General features: G+C 39.5%; 1 protein-coding gene and 1 long non-coding RNA gene across 4 annotated transcripts; one reads left to right on the forward strand and one right to left on the reverse strand.

Moving 5' to 3' along the window:
* Positions 1 to 143: 143 nt before the first annotated feature.
* On the reverse strand, positions 144 to 21,194 carry slc44a2 (solute carrier family 44 member 2 (CTL2 blood group)). Of its 3 annotated transcripts, none has more exons than XM_081606792.1 (22): positions 20,970 to 21,193; positions 12,329 to 12,377; positions 12,142 to 12,215; positions 11,383 to 11,467; positions 10,546 to 10,630; positions 10,338 to 10,457; positions 10,169 to 10,229; positions 9,946 to 10,072; positions 9,061 to 9,144; positions 8,712 to 8,824; positions 8,496 to 8,627; positions 8,326 to 8,425; positions 7,783 to 7,875; positions 7,616 to 7,700; positions 7,215 to 7,477; positions 6,934 to 7,028; positions 5,893 to 5,996; positions 5,735 to 5,808; positions 5,568 to 5,638; positions 5,372 to 5,460; positions 4,199 to 4,283; positions 144 to 973 (listed from the first exon to the last, which is right to left on the reverse strand). In XM_081606792.1, the coding sequence occupies exons 1-22, from the start codon at positions 21,004 to 21,006 to the stop codon at positions 864 to 866; spliced, it is 2,136 nt and encodes a 711-aa protein (XP_081462918.1). In that variant the 5' UTR covers positions 21,007 to 21,193; the 3' UTR covers positions 144 to 863. The 3 variants fall into 3 exon arrangements, with proteins under 3 accessions (XP_081462918.1, XP_081462915.1, XP_008401530.2); XM_081606789.1 differs by lacking the exon at positions 144 to 973 and adding an exon at positions 2,206 to 3,996 and having other exon boundaries at positions 20,970 to 21,194; XM_008403308.3 differs by lacking the exons at positions 144 to 973; positions 20,970 to 21,193 and adding exons at positions 2,206 to 3,996; positions 15,303 to 15,452.
* On the forward strand, positions 20,169 to 24,262 carry LOC145551621 (uncharacterized). The gene is made up of 2 exons (XR_014087494.1): positions 20,169 to 20,256; positions 23,480 to 24,262. It is a non-coding gene; the product is annotated as an uncharacterized LOC145551621 (long non-coding RNA).
* Positions 24,263 to 25,273: the final 1,011 nt, after the last annotated feature.

A 25,273-nucleotide genomic window follows, 5' to 3' on the forward strand; every position in this document is an offset into this window, starting at 1 on the left:
TTGAAATGTTAAGATAAATAAGCTTTGATGATGTAGTAACAACAAATGTTCTTTTGTTTTTCCATTATTAAAAAATAATGGAGCCAACACAAAATGAGCTGTTTAGCATATCTTTGTAAATGATTGGACTCCAAACAACTTCATGTTTTCAGGTTTCAGGAATTTTAATAGCTACTAATTGCATACCCTTTTCTACCCCATTTAAATTTTTTTCTGATGTATAAAAAAAACAAGCAAACAAACAAAAATAAGTTTGACAATCGCTTATGAGAAAACAATCTTGTTTACCGCAAATCTTACAAACTGGAGAGCTTTCTATTCCATTTCCAAAACTTACAATAAAAACAAACATTTATCAACAAAACACAAGCAATAAAGTCAAAATTATCACAATAAAAATGTTAGATAGTCAGTGAGACATTAAAAACAGCAATATAAAAAAAAATAAATGTATCAAGCTTAAAGCATTTGGGCTATTCATAATCTCTTAATGGCTTTTCTACCACTTTGGTGAGTTAATTTGAAACAGTGCAATTTATTTGGTTAAGCTTGTAAATCTAAAGTTTTCTCTGTCTGACCTATAAAAGTTTTCATGCTCTCTGAGTGTCAGAATAAAATGAACAGAAAAGTTAAAATAAAACATATGACATTATTTATAAAACAAGGCCTTTCAGCATTCTATTGCACTTAAATTAGCAATACCCAAACTTATGTACTTCAAGTTGCCCGTGTTGGCAATTTCTCATCAACATGTTAAAAGAAAGAAAGAAAAAAAAAAAAAGTCTTCTCGTTTATACCTAAACACAATCAAATGAAATGGCACAGTAATTTATCTGCGCATTCACAGACACACACATAGGGAGTTAGTCGACAGATTTGGGCGTGTCGTTGGATTTTTTCATGACATCGAGGAGATTTTGTGACATGAAGTAGGGCCTCTCGGCTGATCCATCGTTGCGTTCCAGGTCTTCCACTGTGACAAACGGAAATAGAAGTTAGACATTTTCCTGACGCTGATTCTAATTTAACCTACAGTTTTGATAAGAAGTTAATGTATTCTTATTCATTTTGGGCTTCCAAAGTCACGTGTGAACCTTTGTTTTAACTCTGTGCATTTTGGCAATCTAAAAGTGGTGAAGTCGACTTGCCGAGGATTCAGATGGGACAGCAAGAGCATTTATTGACTCTGACCAAAGCATCGTCATTGGTGTAAACCCTACAGTGTTGTTACCGACAATGTCCATCACTTTATGACCCCCCATATTCTGATGGCAACTTCCAGCTGGATAAAGCATCGTGTCACCAAGCTTAAATCATCGCAAACTGGTTTCATGAACGTGGCAATGATATCCCTGTGCTCCAGGGATATAATTGTCACCAGATACCAATCCAATATGGCAACTTTGGGGTGTGGTAGAACAGATTTGATCATGGATGTGTAGCCAACATGTGATGAGGTCAATACAGACCAAATTTCATTGAGGAATATTTCTGACATCACATTTAATCTATGCAATGAACAACGAAGGCAGTTTAGCAGGCAAAAGTGGGTTTAATTCTCTACTAGTGAACTGAATTAAGATTTTTTGAAAAGAGAATTGAGAGCGCAAGTTGGAATTTATTGTGATTTTTTTCTCCTCCAATTTACACATGGTCTATATTATGTAGAAAGACACAAAACTATCCATGAGCCAATATCTTCTCCAGACTTGTGGCTGAATATTTTGCAGAATGGATGGCAAAATCCATTTAAATTGTTAGGTTTCCTCTCACAGGCGTAGCTTTCACAGGCGTAGCTTTCCAGAGTATTCCATAAATTCTTAATCGTTGCCTTTTTGGAAATTCCTTTTCAGAAGCTTATCGTTAGTGTCCATCTATCCACCCAAAAGTCAGTCGATTTGTATTTGGGATGATTTGAGGTGAAGTTGAAGAATTAAGAAGTAGTCCAGGTTTTTCATTACGCTCTCCTTTTTGAGTAATGTCTGACGTTCGCATCTGACCGTCAGTGAAACCCACCCTCAGGATGTCGCTGCCACCATCCTACTTGACAGCTGGCAATGTTCTTTAAAAGTTAAAGCCCAAACTATTGGGTTTTAAGGACAAGGTTATTTTATAATCCTGGTATATAAACATATATAGCAAGATTATAATACAATCCTGGTATATAAGCATGTGACAAAGTAAGCAGGTAAAAAAAAGTGGACATTTAGATTCAAATAATTTATTTAAGTCGCTCCATTTTCAAATGTTTCTTCAGGGATTTCAAAGACTTTTTCACAAATTACAGTCACACAAAGTCCAGAATGTATACACCCTGTATGCTGTTGGAGGGAGTCACAAATCAAAAAATGACAATTAAACAATTAAATGGACTTCTGTCAAATTGTCAGTCATTTTATCTGTAGACAAAGAAACTCACCATTTTGTCTCGGATCCAGAAACTCACCCGTTTCCAACCATCAAACCCAAATCATCCTTCACGTGTTTACCCATAACAGAACTACAATTATTAAATACGAGTATTTGCAATCAGGAATTACACCCAGTAAATATGGAATGTCATCAGTGATTTCAGTGGGGGGATAAAAATATCAGCTTACAGCTTTCACAGCATGACAGACAAGAAGAAGAAGAAGAAGTACAAAAGCTTCCAGACACCTAAGATGTTAGTTGCGAGCATTCAAAAGGCCATGTTAATATCATGCAGCACTTAATAGACGGAGAGATTCAGGGAAGGGACAGAGCAAGGCAAGAAGAGGGGTCTGTAAACAACTGGGAGGTTTGGGGTCGGGGTCCGGAGAGTCTGAGAGGTCATGATTTCTGCATCATGGCCGGACAATCACAGCACTTTTAACACCAGTCCAAAATACCAAGGCAAGTAGGTGGCGATACAATATATGGAGTCCCATCGTAGCGAGAGTCTCAACAAGACTGAAGCCAAAAGATACATAATAAACACGCGCCAGTGCATATATACAGGTTTTCCTATCAAGAAAAAAAAAAAAAAAAAGGTCCAGTATTTATAGAGTATCAAATAATGTGAAAGGTTTTGGCATCAGCTGGTATTTCTGTAAACTGTGAAAGTGATTCACCGTTGATTGAGATGTTTGCTCTGACTGTAAACATGGTTCCGGCGTTCTGTGGCATTTCCGGCGAATGGGATCGAGAAGACAAACACTGACAGTAATCAGGCATGGGGTTCAGTACGCACTATGTGTTACAGACCTTCACGATAGAAAAACCAACACTGTTCTAAAACCAACACAAAGGAATGTGTGTGTGTGTGTGTGTGTGTTTTCTTCAAGCTACAGAGATGCACTGGGCTTTCGACCTCCTTCGGCCTTCGCTCCGGCCGGCCTTCTCCAGGTGGAACATCAGCTCTCAGTCTCAGCAAAGCCGCACACTTTAGCTTGAATGCTGTACATTTAACAGGTCCATATCACACAGCCGAGGGATGTAACTTCGACTCTTTCTGCTTTATGTGGTCTAGCGAGCCTCCCTTGCTTTGCTGCATCTACTCCTGTGGTGCAGGTGGAGGATCATCATTCGTGGGTTGCTCTTTTTCTTCCGCCTTCTTCACTTCCTCAGCTTCCCCAGCTGCAGCTGGCTGCTCCTCTGCCTTTTCCTCTGCTTTCACTTCCTGCTTTGCTGCAGCTTCCTTCACAGCTGGTTCTTCTTTATTCTCAGTGTCCTCCGCCTGACTGACTTGTTCCTCCTTCTCCTTCTTCTCGTCCTCAGTGCTGGACTCCAGAGGCTGCTTTTCCTCGTTTTCCTCCATCAGCACAGTCTGCTGTTTCAGCTGGACCTCGCCGTCCTTCTGCTGGAGGGGCGTTTCCTCCTCCACCTTTACCTCGTCCGTTTGTTTGGCAGCGTCCACCCCCTCGACGCCGTCACACTCGTCCTCCACCTTCCTGGACTTGGAGAGGATCTCGTGCAGCTCCAGACTCATAAAGTAAGGTCTCTCTGACGAACCGTCGTTCCTTTCCAAGTCTTCGCCTTTTAGCGGTGTGTGGCATCGATTCAAAATGGGTTAATGGAAAACGGATGGGAAAAACGCAAAATGCAGAGGGAATGTATGAAAGTGAAATTAACAGGAGACAAAGAGGAAAGCAGTGAGAAACAGAGCAGCAAGAAGGCAAAACAAGCAGCTCATCAATAGGAGGAGAAGATCTTTGGTTATCTTCGAGAAATGACTCACAGAAACACAGGAAGAGTGTGTCCACACACATGGCATAGACGCTGAAGAAGCCGTGGGCAATCAGATAGGATCCCACTACTACTGTCTGCAAAGAGAAAAGCAGAAAGTAAAAAAACAAAAAAATATCTGAAAATTCAGGATTATGTCTATCTTAAACATAGCATTCTACACATATTGACCCCGATAAACATATAGACATCTTAAAATAATTTGTCTTTTATATCAATAGTCTAATTTGAAACTGGAAGTTTTAGGAAAGCACCATGCAGTCTGCCTAGGATGTAAAAAAAATATTGTTTTCTCCAATCCATCAAGACGAAGAACTTATTTTTCTGCATGTACTTTGTCGCAATTTTTTTTTTTTAGTTTTATTAAAATAAGATAAATGTTACTCCTGTGAGGTATAAATGGGGACAATCTTTTAATTTCTCAATTTAATCTTTATGTTTCCTAGTCTGTAAAAATAAAAAAATCAGACCTTGCATAACACTGTGTCACAGCCAGAAGCATCCTGACTGCTGCATATCTCTCACACATAGAGAAAAGGTTTAATAAATCTCAAGCTGTATTTTAAAGAGTCTCTGTGTGGTGCATCGGTTTAAGGTTTAATCAGTCTAAGGAATTTAGATTTTGACCCAGAGACAATAAAAGGCTGTCCAAATTTCCTTAAAGCAATGAAACAGCCTTCTTTGAAGCATCAAACCAGAAGGTGCAACTCCGATAACAACATTAGCAATCCAGCAGCGCACAACCCTGAGGTGCTCACTGTATATCAACAGGACATGTAGATAAGGAAAAGGAAAACCTCAGGGTTGCGCCGCCCCAAGCAGTGAGACACATTGATGCTGTGAGAAAACGGCAAGGTTGAGAGGGGGAAAAAACTGCATTAAGAAATGATTGTTTTTAACAAAATCATTGCTACTACAGTTATTTGGTTCCTCTGATGTCAGTGCATACAGTAAATATGTAAAGTATAGATAAGGTACAAATATTTCACTCAAATTTATTCTGCAGGACGTGAAAGGAATACCAGTACTTACTCTGTTGATTTAATACTTGAATCACAAGATAAATGAGTAAATAAATTGTAGTTTTCTCAAATTTATTAAAGATGCTACTTTATTACAATGCTAACAATTTCTTTTAAGCTTTTTTCCCCACAACTGTTCTCACCAGTATTGGCACCCAGTAGTAGTTGAGAGATGGAGCCGCGTCCTCTACAGCTTTTATTCTTCCAGAGAAGAAGAAGAAAGAGAAAATCCCTGCGCAGAGATAAGAAGCAAAAAATAGTTTATTTGAACTGTGGGGGGAAAAAAAACACATGGATGTCTCCAGAGTGTTTCCGTCTATTAATAAAAACCTCCCTTACCCACAATGCCAACAATAAGGAGCTTCCCAAGAAACAGCAGGAAGTCAGTCACTTTATCTAAAACCGCCACCCTGCGTTAGAGTGGACACAGTGTTGAGTTTAACAGCGTTGTCATGTACTAGGGATGAAATTATTGTAACATGAAGGTTAGAGAATGAAAAACAAACCTGATAATGTTTCTCATGAGAAGGAAGAAGGCGTCTCGAGCTGAGGCGCAGAAATTTTTTCCGTAGATTGCAATCTAGAGAGAAAACAAAATGACGAGAAGTGAACTTCTTGGGAAAGAAGAGCCACCGGTCAGCAGTATCCAGTTGCAGCAGCTCACCATGATGTAGGCGTTCCGGTTCAGGAATTTGATACATTTCTCCAGACACCAGAAGCAGCACTTCATGCAGCTCAGCAGAAATTTAGCAAACTTATTCTGAGCACCTGGAGGACGGGAGGGGAAATGGTGCAACACTTTAGGATGAACAAGTACGTTTATGTGTGCAAATTTTCAGTTTATTCTTCAACGCATGGAGATGAGAGAGGAAGTAATTGATGTTCATAATCATAGCAATATGAACAATGACACACAAATATGTTGGTCTGAGGCTGATTAGACCTGCTAGCAAAACAAAACGCACAGTAAAAGCAGATATTGCCATGAGTATCAATACCCCTCACTTCGCAGTTTGTCATGTTACAACGACAGCCGTCAATGCATTTTATTGGGATAGACCAACACAAATTATTTACAAAGTAGTGAATAAATGCAAAGTGGAAACTAGAGAACAGATGGCGTCATGAGGACTGAGGAAAACATCAAACAGTTCAGGGACAGAGATTTAAAAAAAATATATATATAAAACAAGATTTCCATCTTAGAATCTGTCAGAGTCTGCCTTCTAAAAATAAAAACAACTGAACACCTGCTAAGACGAGGCGTTTACATAAACAAGATAAGAAGAGCATTAATCAAAGAAGCAGCCCAGAGGTCTGTGCTGCAGAGCTCCACAGCTCAGCGTGTTGATGGGACAACTATTGTTCACACACTCCACAAATCTAACATTTGAAAACAAAGTTGAAGTCAAGATGTCCTGTAAAGGTTAGACTCAAGCCACAAAGGGACACGATAAACATGTGGAAGAAGTCACTCTGGTCAAACCAAGATGTAACTTCTGGACCTACGTTCGAAACGCAACGCGCGGCGAGAAAGAAAGCCGACAGCGAACATTACCTGAACACGCCAGACGCATGGAAGCTGGTCAGAGTCGGTGGAAGGATTTAGGTTACTATAACTTGTGTTACTATGATAGGGTTACTTGTGACTAGCAAATCTCAGTAAGCCACTATTAAACGAGATTTAATAAAGCGTTTTTCCAACCTTTCAACTTGTGATCCAGATACTCCAAGAGGACCCTGATGACCTGGACCAAAGACAGGATCAGGGAGCCAAAAGCCAGGGAGCCTGTGTGGTATCTACACAGGAGGAGAGCAAAGACGAGAATTAGTCACAATTTTCCACGTCACGTGGTCTGAGGCACCACCTGTAGACCTCAACATATGCCCCATTTGGGACAGATTCACCCGCTTTTATTTTGAAAAAAAAATTTAAAAATGTTTTTTTTAATTATGATGATTAAAGCAAACATGGTTTCCAACAACCTAAGAGCCCGTCCCAGGGAGGAGAAGATGGGATAAGCAGGGATGTCATCAGGCTTCTTGAAGGCCCAGTAATATGAAGCGAAAGCTCCCGACAGCGTCACCTGGCCCAGCGCCGTCACAAAGTTTGCACACCAGAAGAAGAGGAAGACGTTGTAGAACTGAAGTAGGATGAGGTATCTGTGGTACAGCGTCTCACCACCGTAAAAAGCAAACAGGCATTCTGCGTCCGGGCACTGGGCTGAAACATTGGAGGTGTTAAATGTCTGCGGGGGAAAAGGAGAAGAGGCGGATCAATGCGGAGATTGTCTTTCCAACTAAAAAGGCCACCTGTTTACAGCGTCAGTACAGTTACAGGCTTTTGTAAAATGAGCCTGACTGAAAAGAAGACATTTTGGGATCACCTTGGGATCGCAGGTGTCCATCGTGAACGGGCAATCGGATTTGTTGTACACTTTGTAGATCTGCTCATTCGACGTAGACAGGAATCTGGTCGGGGGCGTCAAGGTGACAAAGTGTCGCCATTGAAAACGTCACGTGACAAAACGAGGGGTGGCTGATGAAAGGATACACTGCAGTGACGGCCCAGTAAGCGATCACCACAGCCAGGAGGGCGAAGGTCAGCAGCGGGTAGAACATCGCCGACATAATATGGCCCACAGCTCTGACAAAAGAAACACTCGTTATTCTGCAACATGCCTTTACTCTGATAAACGCACATAGAAATCGCTATAAAAACATTTTGACTTAATTCACATCCTTTCTATGGTTATGCTGCTGTGGGCTTAGACAGCAGGAGGATTTAATGACCACTTTCTCTCACGCTGATCTGTTTTCCTGCTAGTTTTAATTATTATATTATTACAGTTTTGTTTTCATAGAAGGTATCTGCAACTTATTGATTCTTTGTTTTGCTGTGTCTTACTCCTAGATGTATTACTGACCAATTTGCTGCTGCTATTAACTTTATACATTCTCTCAATTTTATTTTTGTCTTTCCCATAGAAGGTTCTCCTGGCTCAGTGGTTCTGCGTTCAGGTGTGTCTTGCTCCTGGACACACCTGAACATGCGACACATCTGGATGAAAATGTGCCATATCCGACATGTACGGACCTGCTGGCCTCTTTGATGAGAGCGATGGCGATCAGGATTCTTTTCCTGAGGAAGATGAGCAGCAGGATGACAATGAACTCGACAATCGCCAGGATGATCACTGCGAGGCAGATTAAAATTATGAATGGCCAGTTAATTGAAAGAGACAAATCTCGTTGAAAATGTCTTACTGAAGGCCAGCCACGTCTGCCGGATCTGCAGGTAGACGGAGAAGTCCGTCTGCAGGCCCAGGTCACGGATTGTGACGTCTGCGCCCGGTTCTCCCTTCAGGGCGGCGTACTCCATGTAGCAGTGGAAAATCCCTAAAAACAATCAAGCTTGTCAGTAACATCAATTGGCTTTAAAGATGACCTTTAATTTCAGCATTTGGAGCCATCAGGATTTACCGTATCCGATGACAAGAATGACCAAAATGATTATGACCCAGACCATGACGGCGGCCAAGAATCGCAGCAGGACGATGAAAATCAAGCTGACGACCATGGCGATCACCAGACCGCTGCAGAGCGAGAACAGATTGACGAGTTACGTTACTAACTGGAATACCATCAACCAAACAGGAGTCAGTGTGATTGGTTGATGCCTCTCAGAAACCACACCAATCAAACACCAATCTGAACTAAAGCAATCACTCCGTCGCGGTTCAGTGTGAACTGAATCACTTGAAAGCTTCTTCAGAGCTTTAACACATAACACTTAACCTTTTATTTGACCAGTACAGGTAAGTAAACTCACAGTAGTATCCAGTGCCAGGACTGAGTGTAGTCTTCAAAGATTCTCATGGCCACCTGACGAGCTTCCACAACAATGTTCGACTTCCTTTCAAGAGAAAACATCAGATGAATGGATCATTATGCTCCACTGATTAAACAGTAAATAGTCTAGATGGAGTCATTCAACTTAGCAAGAAAATTAATGAAGTTATTACAATAAACTCCTTTATCAAGCAAATAAATTATATTAATAGTAGCGTGTGTGCTTAGTTTAATAATTTTCATTTTATTTTACATCTCTTAAGAGCAATATTTCTGAGTTCAATGTCTGAACAAAAAAACTGATGGAGAAAACTGTTTAGCAATAATAAGAAGGTTTTGATTTCTGTAGTGTCGTCTGAACATTTTGCTACAGCTGCCAAAAGTGTCCAACTGTCCAATTTTTTCCATTAATTAAAATTGCAAAACTATTTTTTTTTTTTGTATCTTTTCCAGCTAAAACAATAGTCAAAGAGCACAATTTAGTAATAAAACAAGTGAAGCTGTCCGTTTTCAGTAGAAAAGTGATCTATTAATCACAGTAGGCTGGTAAACATAAAATGCTTCTCAAAGGTTTGCGTGGTTGGATGGAGCAAATAAAATGTTTTCCCGAGACAAACTTTCTTAGCTATTCGGGCCCAACATAAATAACGATCCGACCGGAATGCGGTGCGCTAAATAATAAAATATAATTTCATAAAGCTTTAAATTTTCCTCGACGACTTTTAATAATCGAGGTACTCAAATCATTCGAGGAATCGCTAAGGCACCTGATAGCTATACACATTTCATAAACTGCTATAATGATATAAATGTTAAAACTAAATAACATAACAGTATGTCGTGTCTCCATGTATTATGGACTCACTTTGATGCCTCCAGCAGGTCTGTGGCGTTGACTCTGTTGTTATCGTCGTCAAAAAACGAGGTTTCGTTGCCTACAACCACCACCCCGCCACTCAGCTTTCCCAGGGCAGGCAGGCAGCGCCGTGTGACTGTGGAGGCAGGCCCATAATCACTTTTTGAAACTCTTGGCAGCAGAAACTAATTAACAGAGACGCCATCATAAGAAGTGAAAGCTTGTCACTTACAAGCTTTGCTGGGCAGCAGCATGGCAGGACACAGGGCATCCCTCAGGATCTCAGGAGGACTCTGAATCATGCAACAAGAGCTTTATTCATAGATCCCCTCATACCGCACTCATAACTCTATACGCCTGACCTATTTTAATGTGAATAACCTCATTATTTTAAAATGTACCAGTGCGGTGAAGTTAGTTCCCTCCTTGCAGAATCTCGAGTAGTATTCACGGTCTTCGTTGCTGCCGAGCTTGGCCTTCACCAAATTCAAGTGCCTGTTAGGACACTTTTCCACGCATATCTGGGAACAGAAAACAGCAGGCAGGCATGAACCTCTGATCGGTTCTGTAAAGACGCCGCAGCAACCAGATGTAGCCACACTTCCTGACCTGCGGGGTGGGACACTGGAACTCCAGGAGCACCAGGGGGCTGGCACATTTCAGGATGTTGAAGTAAAACAGGAACGGTTTCTTCCTGTAACATGACAATGACACAGATCACAGCAAGAATGTTTTATTGACAGACCCAAACAGAGCACTTTATAATCATGAAGTGGAAAGGAAAATTAAATGCAGCTCTGGAAAAAAGCAAGAGAACACTGCAGTGACCCCCATTGAAAACCTCAAGGTTATCCCACCAAATATTAATTTCTGAACTCTTCCGGAGTTGAAACATTGGTGTTATTGTTTCTAAATAAATATGAACTTGTTCTCTTTGCATTATTTGAGGTCTGAAAGCACTGCATCTTTTTCATGATGTTGACCATTTCTCATTTTCTGCAAATAAATACTACATTTTTGCTCAGAATTTCAGAGACGTGTTGTCAGTAGTTCATAGAATAAAAGATGTTCATTTTACTCAAACATATATGTATAAAAAGTAAAATCAGAGAAACTGATCATTTTAAATGGTGTCTAATTTTTTCCAGCGCTGCATGTCTAAAAAGTGTGGCATGTCTGAGTTCACCCTACTTCAGTCTGAAACCCCTAAATGAAAATCTGTGAAACTATGGAAATTAAACTATAAATAATTTTCCTTTCCACGCACGGTTGTGCTGCACTATGTGTTAGTCTACAAAATAAAATCTCTGTAAAAACACTTTGAAATGTTTTGTTGTGTAGTGAGGAAATGTCAGAAAATTCAGGGAGTACGAATGCTTTTGCAAAACCCTATATGTGGAAGTTACACAAGACCATGAGCGACCTTTAATATTTCAGGTGACTTACTCCAGTGCGGTCCCGGCCTGCCCACAGAACTGCCCTCTGCTGTCTGTGGGGTAAATCACTTTCCTGGGGTCACCCTGAGACCAGGCTGCAGAGGGATGAAATGCTTCAGTTTGGAGGTTTTACATAAACTTAGCAGGTTTTAGAACAAAGTAGCAGAGACAAAAATAAATGAATAAGATAGCAAAAAACCACTTCTGCAGATAAAATGCAGAAGTGGTGTAAGCAATAGTTCAGCTCTGCTAATCAAATGCATTGATCAACTGATCATCAGCAACCACCTTGATAAAAGAAGGAATTTCAACAGTGCGTTTATCAGGAAAAACATACAAAAGCATCTCAGAAAAGCAGAAGTTGCAGATGTTTGCTGAAAACAAAAACAAAAAAAAATGCAAATATGCAGCCATCTGTCTTAAACGGTCCAATCTGTGTCCCTTGACACATTGCAGCATAACAAGTACTGTTTTACTGAGGTGGAAGCTAAAAAACAACACAGCTGACCAGAAGTGACTCATAGTTGGGTGAAAGACAGATAAGGTCGGTCAAAAGTGCAACTAATCGAGATTCTGCGCCGAGTTTCTTTTCCTAAACAATGCTTCTGTATTTTTAGTAGTTTTTCTTATACAAGGAAATAGGACTGCATAATTTTCCATATGTAAATTTAAGTCTGTAAAAATCTAAATAAAATTAATCTTCGTCAGAATATTTATGGGTTTTGAACAGAATCAAAACAGGATTAGAGTGATATGGGACGATTCTTACCAAGGATACCAACAGCGAAGTAACCAAACAGGAAGAGGATGAAGAGCAAACAGCAGAGGATGTCCGTGCAACCCCTGGAAAAAAAGCATCAGCCTCATCATGGTGCTACTTTGGCCTTACAATTAATTAAAAAAAAGAAACACACACGCATACAAACACACTAAATGAGTAAAACAGATGCTTTCACCTGTTCTGGATCGGCCCTTTGAAATTGGGATCAAACTTCCTGGACTCCCCTGAAACAAAAACAGAAACAGAAATCTTTCTTAGCTCTAAATGTATCCTCTCTCTGATGAGATGGCAACACATGCAGCGAGACGAGTAGGCAGAACTAAAACCGAATGTCGTTTCAAGTATCCCATCTCGTCTTACCACATAAACACTCACACACTTTACAACCAGTAAGACTCCACATCAAAGCTGAGCACAGCTCTGGGCGAGAGGTCAACTCCTTCAATTTTACGACTGAAATTAGTCGCACAATTTAAAATACCTTTTATTAAGCTAGTGTGGGTAATACGGCAAGGCAGAATAAGGTTTTTTAGCAATATCAAAAGATCATCACAATAAATGTATTTTTTAAAGTGCTATATTTGCTGATATTGTTAAAATGATCTAGTGGTTAGTTAGTTTATGCCTACCATCATAATAACTGCAGTTTACAACAACCTCAAAGAACTTGGATTTACTTTTTAAAATAATGGCACAGTGTTTATGAGTTTGAAAGCCTCCCTTTAACTTCGTCAAACATTTGGACATTTCTAAGCGGTCAAGCAGCTCAGTTTTTGTCTCTTTTGACCCTAAATATTTTTCTCCAGAAGACCTATTAACCTGTCCATGTGGGCAGCTGAAAATATCAGCTGAGCCTGAAGGTTCTGATCTTAAAGCTGGCGGTTCTTTCCTGGTTTGAATCTCCTCAGTCCATGGTGATGTAAAACTTGCTTCACTGTGAACAGCAACACCAGTTTAAGATCAGGGTTGGAAACGATAAAGCACGTTTACATAGAGCTTCTGGACTGGTCCCGGTTTCAAATCTGCTGACTGTTTATGGACTATATTCATCAGGTCTGTTCTACTGCAGGTGGGATATGCAGGAAAATATTCAACTTTTAATCAAATATTATTGCAGGTGAACATTTAAGTCAGGGGTCCCCAAATTTTTTCCTGTGGGGGCCACATAACTTTTCCCTTCTCTGGTGGGGGCCAGAGTCAGTTTGTAACAGAAAAAGTGTGACGATTGCAGGAGTGCCTAAATGTAAAAATGTATCGTTTTCCAGAAAGCACAATCAAATAACCCTCTCTGGGTTCTTCACAGAAAAAATCCAGGAAATAACACTATTTATGAAATAAATACCGTATTTTCCGGACCATAAGCCGCAACTCCAAAGTTTAAAAAAATAAATAAATAAAAAATAAAAAAAACAGTAAACATACACGTATAAGCCGCAGATATTTCTGCCGCTCCAGGTTTTCCACAATGATGCAGCAGCAAAAGAGGGGGGCGGACATCCAAAATTTGAGTTATAACAGGTCAACTGAATAAACACACAGTTTCTTTGAAAAGTACAAGAAGTATGAGGTACATAGCTTTAAAAATAAAGACTCTTTACACAGCTGGTGTTATTTCATGGTTCAGATTATCATTTAAAGTCGGATGTTTGCAACCATAGTGGTATGACACACACAACCACAACATACTGAAGACAGAGTTATTTTTGCATAATTCTCCTTTCTGCGATCCACTGCACTTCCTGTCTCATTATTGTTGTTACCAACAAGTAAATTAAGAAAACTATAAGGATATATGAAAAAAATGCTAAAACGTTTGTTTTTGTTTTTGGTAATGTGGTCACACATTGCTAGCAGTTTCATTAACAATGCAAACTGAACTGAAAACATGAATTGTTTTAATATTTCAAACAAAAGGCAGTACATAATAAGGATCAGTGCATCACTAAGTCAGTCAGTAAGCTAAACAACAACAGTGACAGTCAGAACAACACATTTATAAACGTTAATTCGAAAAGCGGAGGCAGAAATTTAAGAAAGCAAAAGCATTCCACCCAAGCAAAAACGGGCTCAAGAAGTAGAACGTGCCAACATCCAAGAAGGCCAACACCAAGCGAGCCAACTCCCAACACCTTCAGAGTCTGCTGCATCCACACATTGAAAACTCCCACTACCCACCCACCAACCAACCAACCACAGCCAAGCAGAGGATGCAGCTGCACCACCCACTCCAAAATCCCCACAAAGCCAAACAACACGCCCTACTAGAAAAGGCAGCGGGCAACAACACTGGTCCTGCCTGAACCACACCTGTGCCACCCAGCAGACTGTGGCAACTCAAACCCCAAAGGAAACCGGAAATTGACTTTGGTCAGTAAAATGATTGATCGGTGCAATTTTTAAATAAATAAATAAATCCAGCTTTTTGCTGCAGAAATATATTTTTTACTAGTTCACATTGTTGCATATTCCCAGACATGACGTGATTAGTTGATAAGAGTCAGGCCAAGCATTGACAAAGACTCCTGCAGAACAAAAGGATTTTTCTGCCTGACTGTCATTCCTCACAACCCACAAAATGGCTCCCCAGCGACGGCGGAGGGCTCCCTGCGGGCATCGCCAGCCTCCATGGAAACCCTTCAGACGAGGCAGAGGAAGGAAACTTCAGCCGGGCCCACGCTGACCACAAATACGTCACAGTAAGACAAACGAGCCAAAAGACTTTCAAGAATCACACGTTTGAATACTTGGTAAGAGGAAAACCAGCTCGATGGAGAAATTCTGTTGCAAGCAAGATTTAGTGGAGTTCCTCTGAAATCTCACACGTTCCGTCTCACATACTTTATGGTAACAAAGCTACTTTAAGCTCATGGTAAGGTGTGGAAAATGAGCAATAAGAGACAAGGTAACAGCCATGACGGCCTTCCAGCCAAAACAGTGCTTACACACCGCGCACACACACAGGATACCCAAACATTTCCTGCCAAAATGTCGCAGACACAGCTGAAATATCCGACTACTCTAAAGCAAAATGTGACCCCAGAACAAGAATCCATCAAAACTGCTTGAAACAAAAAGCCACCGTTCTAATAATTTGTTTCAAACAGAACCTCCAGCATGTTGCTGAATTGAATCCAAAGTTGAAACAGTACCTGTTTTTTCAGACATGGTCATTTTGTTGCGGTTTCCCTCCCAGTTTGTCGTACGCAGAGTTTTATCGATCCTCCGCAGCACGCTGGTGTTCAGCAGCTGCTTCTCGTCGTCTCCTTCCTTCTAGAGCTCTTCGGCCTACGACTTTTTTACTTCCTTCTTTCACTGTTTTGAAGCCCTTACTGTTTTTTTGGGTTTGTGTTTTTTTACTGCTTCCCTTAAGCCTGTCACTCTGACGTTATAAAGGAAATTTGCAGCAACAGCAGCAGCTTGTCTGCATGGTGCAGTTTTTAGGTTATCTAACAAGAGAGAAATTTTGTGGAACTTTGTAGGAAGGACAGTTCGTTTCTCACTTTCATTTTACCGAATCAACATTTTTGTGATGCTAACATAACAGGGGCGTTTCTCTTCACCCAAACACCCTCTCTTTCCACAACACGCGGCCTAAATGACTTCAGAGCTTTGTCGAAGCACAGCAGCTTCATTTCTCAGAGTCTCCCCCGCTTACTGTTGTGAGTTTAAATGGCATCATTCAGCTTCTCACAGTGTTTTGATAGCAGCCAACAGGCTACAAAAAAAAAAACCTTCTCTCTGCTGAAGCACTAATTCTGGTTCTAAACCATTATTGTTACACAGAGAACAGTATAACTGAGAAAAGGCCGTCCTACGTAGTCAGTGGAGCGCATGACATGTGACTGACAAACAATACACTAACTATTGATTTAATCTGCTCCATGGCTTGATACAGACAAATCGGCGCATGTCTTCTTGTGCATTTCTGCTGTAAAAACTCCACTGGCTCCCAGTTAGAAGTCTTATTTGGCAATTATTTCCAAATAAATATTTTATTTTCCCTGAATGCAATAGTAAATTTTTTTTTTTAAATAAAAGATGATATCATGTTGGAATCTGAATCAAAGTTTCCAGTTGGTAACCTATTATAAGTAAGTCATTTCTGTTAAACTAATGTAACCACGTTCAGGTTTTGTAACATCATCTGTTCACAATATTTTGAAAATAACCGCACAAAGAATTTAATCTCAAACAGTAATAAAATACCTTTCAGATCACAAAAAGCTGAGTGTATGATTATGCATAGCTCTTGCCAGATGTCAATAAAAATGTATTGTTATTCAACCGCAAAGTCTGAAAGGAAATGAGAAAGATCTCTCTCAAAAGATAATAAAACAATGCAGCGGAGTATCAGCTTTGAAAAGATTTGCTTTCATTTACATTTTGATAAAAAAAATAAATAAATAACATGGCGAATATTAATTACACTCTTTCAATAATCAGTAGAAAATCTTTTTTTCTTTTTTTTTTGGTATTACAGCAATCAAACCCCTGTATGCTTGCTGACCAGCTTTTTTTTTTATGGTTCCACTGAGAGAAATCTATTTTTGGAGATGATCCCCAAGTCTTCCGGGTTGGAAGCAATCCTTGCCATCGCCTAATCTTTAGTCAGGATTCTAGCTGGCTTCTTCCATAAAATTATTGCTACATCCTGTCAAAAGAAACATGTGGGTAAAATTAAAAGATTGCGTTAAACCTAACTCTGCCACGGGTTTGAATACATTTGGGCTCATCTTCATGTAGACACGTACAGCGTCTTCAAAGCACTTAAAAGATTTGGCGTATTTTATGTTCTTTGAGTTCCAACAACACATCCTCTACTGTGGATCACTACTGGTTCCTGGAAACCAACCTTTATTGGGACATGAGGTATCCTCTAACACTGCTGAGAATAAGGCCCAGCAGAGACATCCTGCAGCAACTCCAGAAGCACAATCGGTCACAATAACTGCTGCTCAGCTCCCTCACGGCCATTATTCAGTCTGTCCTGTGTTCATGCAACATCGTGTGGTTTGGCTCAGCCACAAAACAGGACAGGGCTGGACTCCAATGAACAATCAGGTCTGGTTGCATGTCTGGGGTCAGGAAAAGGGGAGCTAAAATATCTGCAGACCCCCCGCATTCTGGACACAAACCAGATGCCCCAGAAATGGTTTCTATGCTCAGACTGTCAATCTGATTAACACTTAATAATTTGAGTGCCCAGATGCAAATTTGAAGTAATCCAACCTTGTCTTCCTCTTTTTGTAAAAAAAAATAAAATAAAATATATATATATATATACATATATGTAAATATTTACAGAGAACATTACATATTGTGTATTTATATTTGCTATATCTTAACTGAGAGCAAAGTGGAACTGAAGTAAAGCTCCTTCTTTGTGTGCCCAAAGCTGGCAAATAAAATTGATTCTTATTATTAACATTATATCAGTAGAGTTAAAGTTGTTTTTTAATCTTTGTTTGGCATCAATTAGATAAAATTGATGCCAAGTTATATATTATATCATATTTTTTTTGCTGAATGCCATCGTACGCGAGAAGAATCTCATACTGGCCCAATGCGAAGACATTACTAAACACCACAACAGCAGTAATTTGGCAAGTAAAAAAAAAAAAAACACAAACTATTTTTGCTGCTTTTTATTGCTACTTTTTCCAGTCCCTTTCATACCGAAGGACATAATGAGTTTGAAAGACTGAGGCCTCAGAGCTGGAGGACGACGCGGCTCTTTTATACAGAAAAACAGATCTCTGATTGTGCTGGAAAGCACGCAAACAGATTTTCATCTCGCTGCTCTGCCAAGTCTTTACAAGCTCAGATGTGTTTGCAAATGTGTTGAAATAAACATGGCAGTAGTTTGCTGATGTGGTTTGGCGCATCCAAATGTTGTGGATTTATTTATTTATTGTTCTGGAAGCAGCCTATTATCTTCAGGCACAGCATTACTCATCCAGCATGGTCTGTATGGGATTAAAGCCGGTCCTAAACGATCCAGCCTTTAGTGTGGTCAGTATTAGGAGTCTTGAAATTATTTATAAGGGGTGTGAATGTTAGGGCAGGAGTAATTGTATTGTGTGTGTGTGGGCGTGTGTGTGTGTGTGTGTGTGTTACTGGGTTTGATGAAGTCATGGCTGATGTGCTCCACTAATGGGCTCTGAGGGGTTATCAGATGAAGCTTTTCCTGTCTGCCTTAATGGATTCTGGCTACTGTGTGTGCGTTCCTCAGAGGGAGAAGATGCATTTGTCTCCCAATGATCTTATTCCTTACAGTTTATCTCTCTTTTTAAAGAATGAGGATGAAGACTTATTAACTATAATTAGAGAAGATGACAGACTCGCAGCCGCTGTGCACAAGTGTTTTAAACACATGGGATTACCTTAAAAACTCTATTTTCAGACACTATTCAGGACGCTGGCCTACATACTTTTTAAAGGAAATAAATTAATGGTTCTTTACAGACAGAACTGGAAAAAAAAAAAAAAAACTGGCCCAGATCACAATCTGTACTCCAAACAACGACAGACTGATTGGATCAAATCCAGCAGCCCAGTTTGTCTGAGTTTTTCTAAAACATCTATAGGATCAGCACTGAAACATTTAGCAATAACACTGAATAATCTCTATAAGAAGAAATGACACAGTGTGTGCGCGTGTGTGTCAATAAAGAGGAGTTTGCAGGCCTAATATTGACTGGAAGTCTCCTGACTCGTGTCTGCTGTGTGGGTCGAGCAGACAAAGCTGAACATAGTCCAGGTATTGCAGGCTGCAGCCTGCCTTCAAGAAACAGCACCAACTCAGAAACGAAGGATCATGCCGCAGCTCACTGCATTGTTGGACTACATTTTTAAAAGAATGCTAGAAATGACTTTTCACTGCGCAAACTGCGATACAAAAACATTTTCCAGTCTTATCCTAATCTAAGCATCTAAGAAATGACAAACAATGGGAGTTGGGAGCCAAGAATAATGTATCTTTTGAAACTGTGTACATGTGTTTCAAAAACACTGGGTACATAACAAGTGGATACTAGCTGGCTAATTAGTCAGGCTATCTGCTGGTAGAGTCTGAAGTCAGCTGGTTAACAGGCTCACACTCCTGGTTAATTTCCCACTTCCCCAATTCGCCACCCCTACTTTGACCATGTCCTTCCTTTCCTCTATTTTATAATTGTAAACAAACCATTTCCTTTCTGTCTACTTAAACCCTTCTATTTGATTCAATTAGAGTTCATATTATTAAATGAGACCTTTGCAGTAGTATTGTAGTTCTGATCCGTGTAGCAGAATGTAACAAAAAATTATTTGAGTAATAACTGCTTTTTATCTGTTGCTGAAATCAAAACTGAATAGCAAATAACTCAAAATAACTCCAATCAGCTTCCTGCTGGTAGATAAATTTTACATGGGTCATATATTCACATTATCTTACAGTGTATATAGATTATATAAAACTACTTTAAATCATCAGTTGTCAAAGAACGTTCGACGTCCCCGAAGGGTGCGTGAATTGACGTATGGTCAATGTGAAATTCCCAACAGTAGCTTTAATTCCCACCTGAAAGAGTTTGTGCATAAAACAACCAAAACCACAAGGGTACAAAAATGGTGCTACTTGAAGCTTGCCAAATGGAGATTTGAAAACTGAGTTTACTGAGTGCCAGATCAGTGGTGCTTCTTTAGTTTATAAACTATAGCAAACCCCTCCTCTTTTCATTTTGAAACACGTGACAGACCCAATGGACGACTGGTTCATCATTAACATTTTCAGGAAGCTCTGTTGAGGCTGAAATCCCCAAGATGGGGTTAATTTATACCAAAACAAAAACACATCTCATCAGCTCCTCAAACCTTCACAATGCATTGTGGAATTTAGCAGAAAGGCAGCTGTGGTGTTCTCCTCCCCGGCTTAGGGGTTGTGGCTTTCCATGACTATCATCACATGTTGCAACTCTTAACTTGGGGTTATTGCAGCAAGGCTAAGGTTGGTTATTAAAACTTCATGACTCAACAGCCTTGTATTAGCAACGACCCAGCTCAGACACAAGAGGACCAGGGTTCATGTGGGCTGAAACTTTGGAGAATCAGTAAGAAAGAAAGGTGAGTCATGCGCTTGTCTGATGTAGAGGGAAGAATTCTCGCATTATGTGCATCTAAGGATTGTTGTGTTTTAAAACACATCTGTCAAATCCATGTGTTCCTCTGTTTGTGGGAGGCTGTGTGCAGCTGAGAATGAAACGACCATATGCTGATCCATAGTACAAACACACACACACACACACACACACACACACACACACACACACACACACACACACACACACACACACACACACACCCCAAATGGTTTCCAAGCTCAGGGGAAAACAGTAACCAAATAATAAATCGCACATTTTATCTGCTGGTTTCTTTCAAAGTTATTTAAACCAAGCCTCCTTTTTCAGTGTTTTTAAAAGCCATAGAATAATTTACACAAAAAAAGATAGACTTATTCCGTTATCCGGTTGTAAAAAAAACAACAAAAAAAAACCTGAGGTTACGTAAAATCAAACTATCTTGTTACAACATGAAATAATCATTTTCTTCATAAAAAATAAAAGTAAGTTATTTTCGACAAATTCCAGTGAAAAACACCCAGTCTACAGCTGATGAGGATGTCTCCAGAGCAGCTACCACCCTTGAGGTCCACACCCATTCATCCATTGCAGTCATTGTTTCCGTTTCTTCGCCCCGGTTTTGAGAGAAGAGGTGGGGAAACAATCAAAGATCGAGGAGAAAGCTGTGACAGATCTAGCTGGGGGGGGTTTTCTTACCGTATTTAGACTCTGGGTTTTTCTCCTCCGGCTCCATTCTCACGCTCCGTTCTTCACCTCGCTGATGATCAAGCCTCAGACAGCGCAGTTACCATGGAAATGTCCAGGCGGAGAAAAAACACCAAGAAGTGACCGACTGCTAGCTGCTACCGCGCTCAGAGAGAGAGAGGAAAAGAGGGGAAGAGCGAGAGAGACCATCCCAAAATACACGGTTTCACGTCGCATTCCACAAATAATTGAAAGCAGGCGCAGCCAATCAGAGAGCGAGGTTTGAGCATTGATGAGTTCTCTAGCCAATCAAAGTGTCGCTGAGCGGAGAAGCCCCACCTTTTGCTCACATTGCTCTGGAATGTTTATGATGAGAAAACTAAAGTGTTTATTTCAATGGACGTAACAGGTTTAAAAGTGTATTTTAAAAAAAGAAAGTTTTATGTGAAAACAAAATAATATTGTTACTTTTGTGAATCTGCGTTTTTGTTTTATATAAAAAAATTGTGAAAAAGTAAGAGTGAACAGAAATTATTTCCCTTGTAACATAAATAAATCGTTTACATTGCAAACATTTAGGCTATATATTTTTAAATGCAAACTTTTCACCATTATCACAAAATAATTAAAAGTATAATTTGCTATATACTGTAAAAAGAAAAAAAATAACTAGGTTATGGATAAAAAATGAAAAAAACATTCGATTTTCTTTTTCAAAAATGGGAAAAACATATACACTTACCGCTGAGTTAATACTTTGTGGAACCTCACATCAACCGGAACTGCAATTTTTTAGAAGTTTTTTTCTGCCAAATTTTGCTAACCGCCTTTTTCTCAGAACGGCTTAATCACAGTCAGATTACATTGAAGACGCAGGCTGCGAATCGAACTGATTCTCAATTAGATTTAGATCTGAACTTCCACTGGGCAATTCCAACACCTTAACATTTGGCTCTATGTTCAGTCCTCCATCACCCCAGTCCCAAGTTATTTGGAGCCTGTAACAGGATTTTTTTCCCCAGCATTGTACTCTATTTAAACCACTCATCGTATCAGCTCTGACCAGCTTCCTTTGCCTGCAGAGGAAAATCATCGCCACAGGGTGGCAGCATCAAGGAAAGTGTGTTAATGTAATGAGCAGTGTTTTCCTCCACACATATTTTATGTATGCAAGTGACAAAACATATTTTGTCACTTGATGTATGCACTTGTTGCAACTTGACTTGGTGCAAACTTTAAACTGGACTTGCCATGGCTTTCACACAACAGCGCCATTCGTCTTTCCATTGTTTGATCAAGTCTGGATTTGTGATGTACTCGGCTAATCATTGCTTGGGTGGACAGATAGTCAGACCTGAGCTGTGGAGCTCTGCAGCTCATCACGAGTTACCACAGGCCTCTTAGCTAGTTCTCTAAATTAATGTTCTCCTCTCCTGGCTTGTCAGTTTATGTGGAAGCAGTTGTGCCACATTCTTAATATCTTCAGATAATGGATTTAACAGTATAATAAATCCATGTTCAAAGCTTAGGATATTGTTTTTTTTTAGTCTAACCCTACTTAAAACAAAAACAACCAATGTTTATTTTGAAACCAATTGAGTCCAAATTAAATTCTGACCAATCAATTTTATTCCAACACGAAGATTAAAAGCATAATCTTTAGTTTGTGGCTAACTGGCTTAATTACTCCACAATATACCACAAAACCTACAAATATGGACCCTTACAATGTTCATTTCAGAGTAATAATAGTACAAGTAAAAAATCATGCAACATTAAGAGTAGCACAATGTGTAAAATGAGAGCCCTTGGCTTGGTGAGATGCAGACAGATGTTAAACTTAGTCGATGACCTTCCTGGTAAAATGAAAACATCCTTGAAATGGCAAAGCTTTTGGAGACACTCTCACATTTCTTAACATAACTCTATTCGCTGAAACTGTCAGACATAAAAGTGTTACGTGCAGCTTTTCCAGGAAAGGAATGAATAATTTAACAGAATGAGATGTAATCAGGTTTCCTCAGAAAACCATGAGAGCGCATCCCCCTGTGCTATAACACCCCATAAGCCAAAGCTAGCAGCTGAATGCATCTTACAAGCTGCAAAGCTTTCCTTTAATTCTATTTGCTTTTGATAGCATACTAATGTAGAACTTTGCAAAAAAAAAAGAAAATACCAGTTACAACAGGATTAATAGATTAAATGCTGTGTCTCAGATGTGAATCTTGTGCAAAATTTGTATTCCTGAAACAATCCAACTGGAAGTCGTGAAAGTAAAGCTTTTCTAATTTTTTCACGATACAATCTCATCTCAAAATGCATTCTGGGACAAAAATAATCAATTGAACTCAATTACGCAAACTATAAATTTTTCAGCTTTTATATAAAGAAACTGAAAAAGCTCAGGGTATCTGTCTGTCTGTCTGTCTGGTATTGTACTTTGTTGTATTGTTCACTTTATGATTATCCTCAATCTTGTGTTAGTCATATACATAAAATCCCAATATAATTTAACAAAATAGTGTAAGGGCTCCGAAGAGGAAGAGGTGCTGAAGAAGAATACCAAGGCTCTGGATATTGCCAGACAACCCAGGGACATGCTGGGAGGAAACGGCTTTGCAGACGAGTACCACATCATCCGTCACGTCATGAACCTGGAGGCTGTCAACACTTTACGAAGGTGAGTCAGAGGAGCAGCCCGAACTAACACCACAGATTCAACTTATACAGGTTTTGTTTTTAAGAGTCCAGGGCTAACTAAATCTCAGTAAAACAACTCACTCTAGATGTGTGTGCAGTCAGTCACATTACCCAGGTTGAGTTGTAATAAGAGGACCGATTGGTAGGAAAAAGCTGAGCTAGAAGAAGAAAAACACTTTTTTTTTCTTATAGAAAAACATTTTTCTTATAGCATGAATGTATTTAATATTTTCTTTGTGCAAATGTCATTGCTTTAAGTGCTGCAGGTGTCAGCTATTGGACAAGAGAAAGTTCAATATATTGTCTGTGCGACACTCAATGTTTTAAATCATCTTTGCACTAAATGATCTACACAGATAAAGGTGATTCAGTCCAGCAAGGTGAGATATTATGTTATTTTATGCAAAGCAAACTTTGAAATGTTACATAAAATGTGCTGTGACGTTCTGCTCATACTCTTGCTAAGTGATGAGGTATTTTCAGAGGTAGTCATTTTGATTAATGCTAGTTTATCAGTAAATTATCAGTTCAGCATATGTATGTTTTCTTTTGTCTTCTTCTCACTATATGTTAATTTTTCAAAATAAACGTGTTAACACCTGTAACCGTCGGATTTCCATTTATACAATAATAAACTCAAAAAATTGTGATTATAAAATTGGGTTTTGAAACACATATCATGGTTAAACTCATGAGAAACTTAGAAATTTGATAATTTTTTGTTCCTCTTCATTTACACTGGTATTGCGGTGGAAAACAGGGAGAAAAACAACTACTAATCATGCTTCAAGGAGAAAATGGGTTTGTTTTTATCTTGCAGTTACACATAAACACCGCCAGAGGTCAGCAACGGAGTGTTGAAGCTCCATCTTAAATCACTTGTTCCATGTCAGCACACCTTGTTTAAGGTGTTTTCTATTGTTCGCCTTTGACAGGGACCCACGACATCCTGGGTAGAGCTATTACCGGCCTGCAGGCGTTCACCGTGGTAAAATAGATGGACTTCAGCATCTAGATAAAACTGACAATCTGAAAAATCTGGGAAGTCCAGTTTCCTCCTACAAGCAGCAGTGCTGCTGGACATACGTGATGAATACTTGATCAGAGTTATGTTTATGAAACTACTTGAGCAAGATATTTATTTGTGTTGATGTTTCGTGCTTAGGGCTACTGTCAGTCATATTGGAGCTAAATATTAGACCCAACTTTTTAAATATTTTAACTATATTTTAATATAAAAGTTACGACTTGTACAATAAAACAATCACACTTAAGCGTATGATTGCTTAATAAGTTGGCGAATATTCAGCTGTTATATTTTGTCTTGCTTGACTATGTAAATTGGCTTGAATGATCATAGTCAAAATACTGTATATACAGACCCCGATAGTTCCTCCCAGTAAGATTTGTGTACTGCAAATGTTCTGTAAATAACACAACATAACTTGGCATTGTTCCCTTTTCTTGTGAATGTATTTATTGCAAAACATTACGATGCTAAAACTGAACATGAAGCAAATGCGAACTTAGCTTTGGCTGGTCTGTTTTTGTTTTAGCTCCTGTCAGAAAATGGTGAACTGAAACCCGAGGCAAAATCAGTTGTTTAGGAATTGAGA

The sequence above is a fragment of the Poecilia reticulata genome, chromosome 1 (genome assembly GCF_904066995.2).
Source record: "Poecilia reticulata chromosome 1, P_reticulata-male-v2, whole genome shotgun sequence".
Taxonomy (NCBI): domain Eukaryota; kingdom Metazoa; phylum Chordata; class Actinopteri; order Cyprinodontiformes; family Poeciliidae; genus Poecilia; species Poecilia reticulata.

Excerpts from the sequence above, each read along its gene's own strand:
- slc44a2 (XM_081606789.1), bottom strand. The coding sequence starts at position 21,006 with ATGGAGCCGGAGGAGAAAAACCCAGAGTCTAAATACG. Across the intron at positions 12,378-20,969 it reads AAACCCAGAGTCTAAATACG|GGGAGTCCAGGAAGTTTGAT; the intron begins GTAAGAAAACCC and ends TTTTTGTTTCAG. Across the intron at positions 8,628-8,711 it reads CATTCTTGTCATCGGATACG|GGATTTTCCACTGCTACATG; the intron begins GTAAATCCTGAT and ends GATTGTTTTTAG.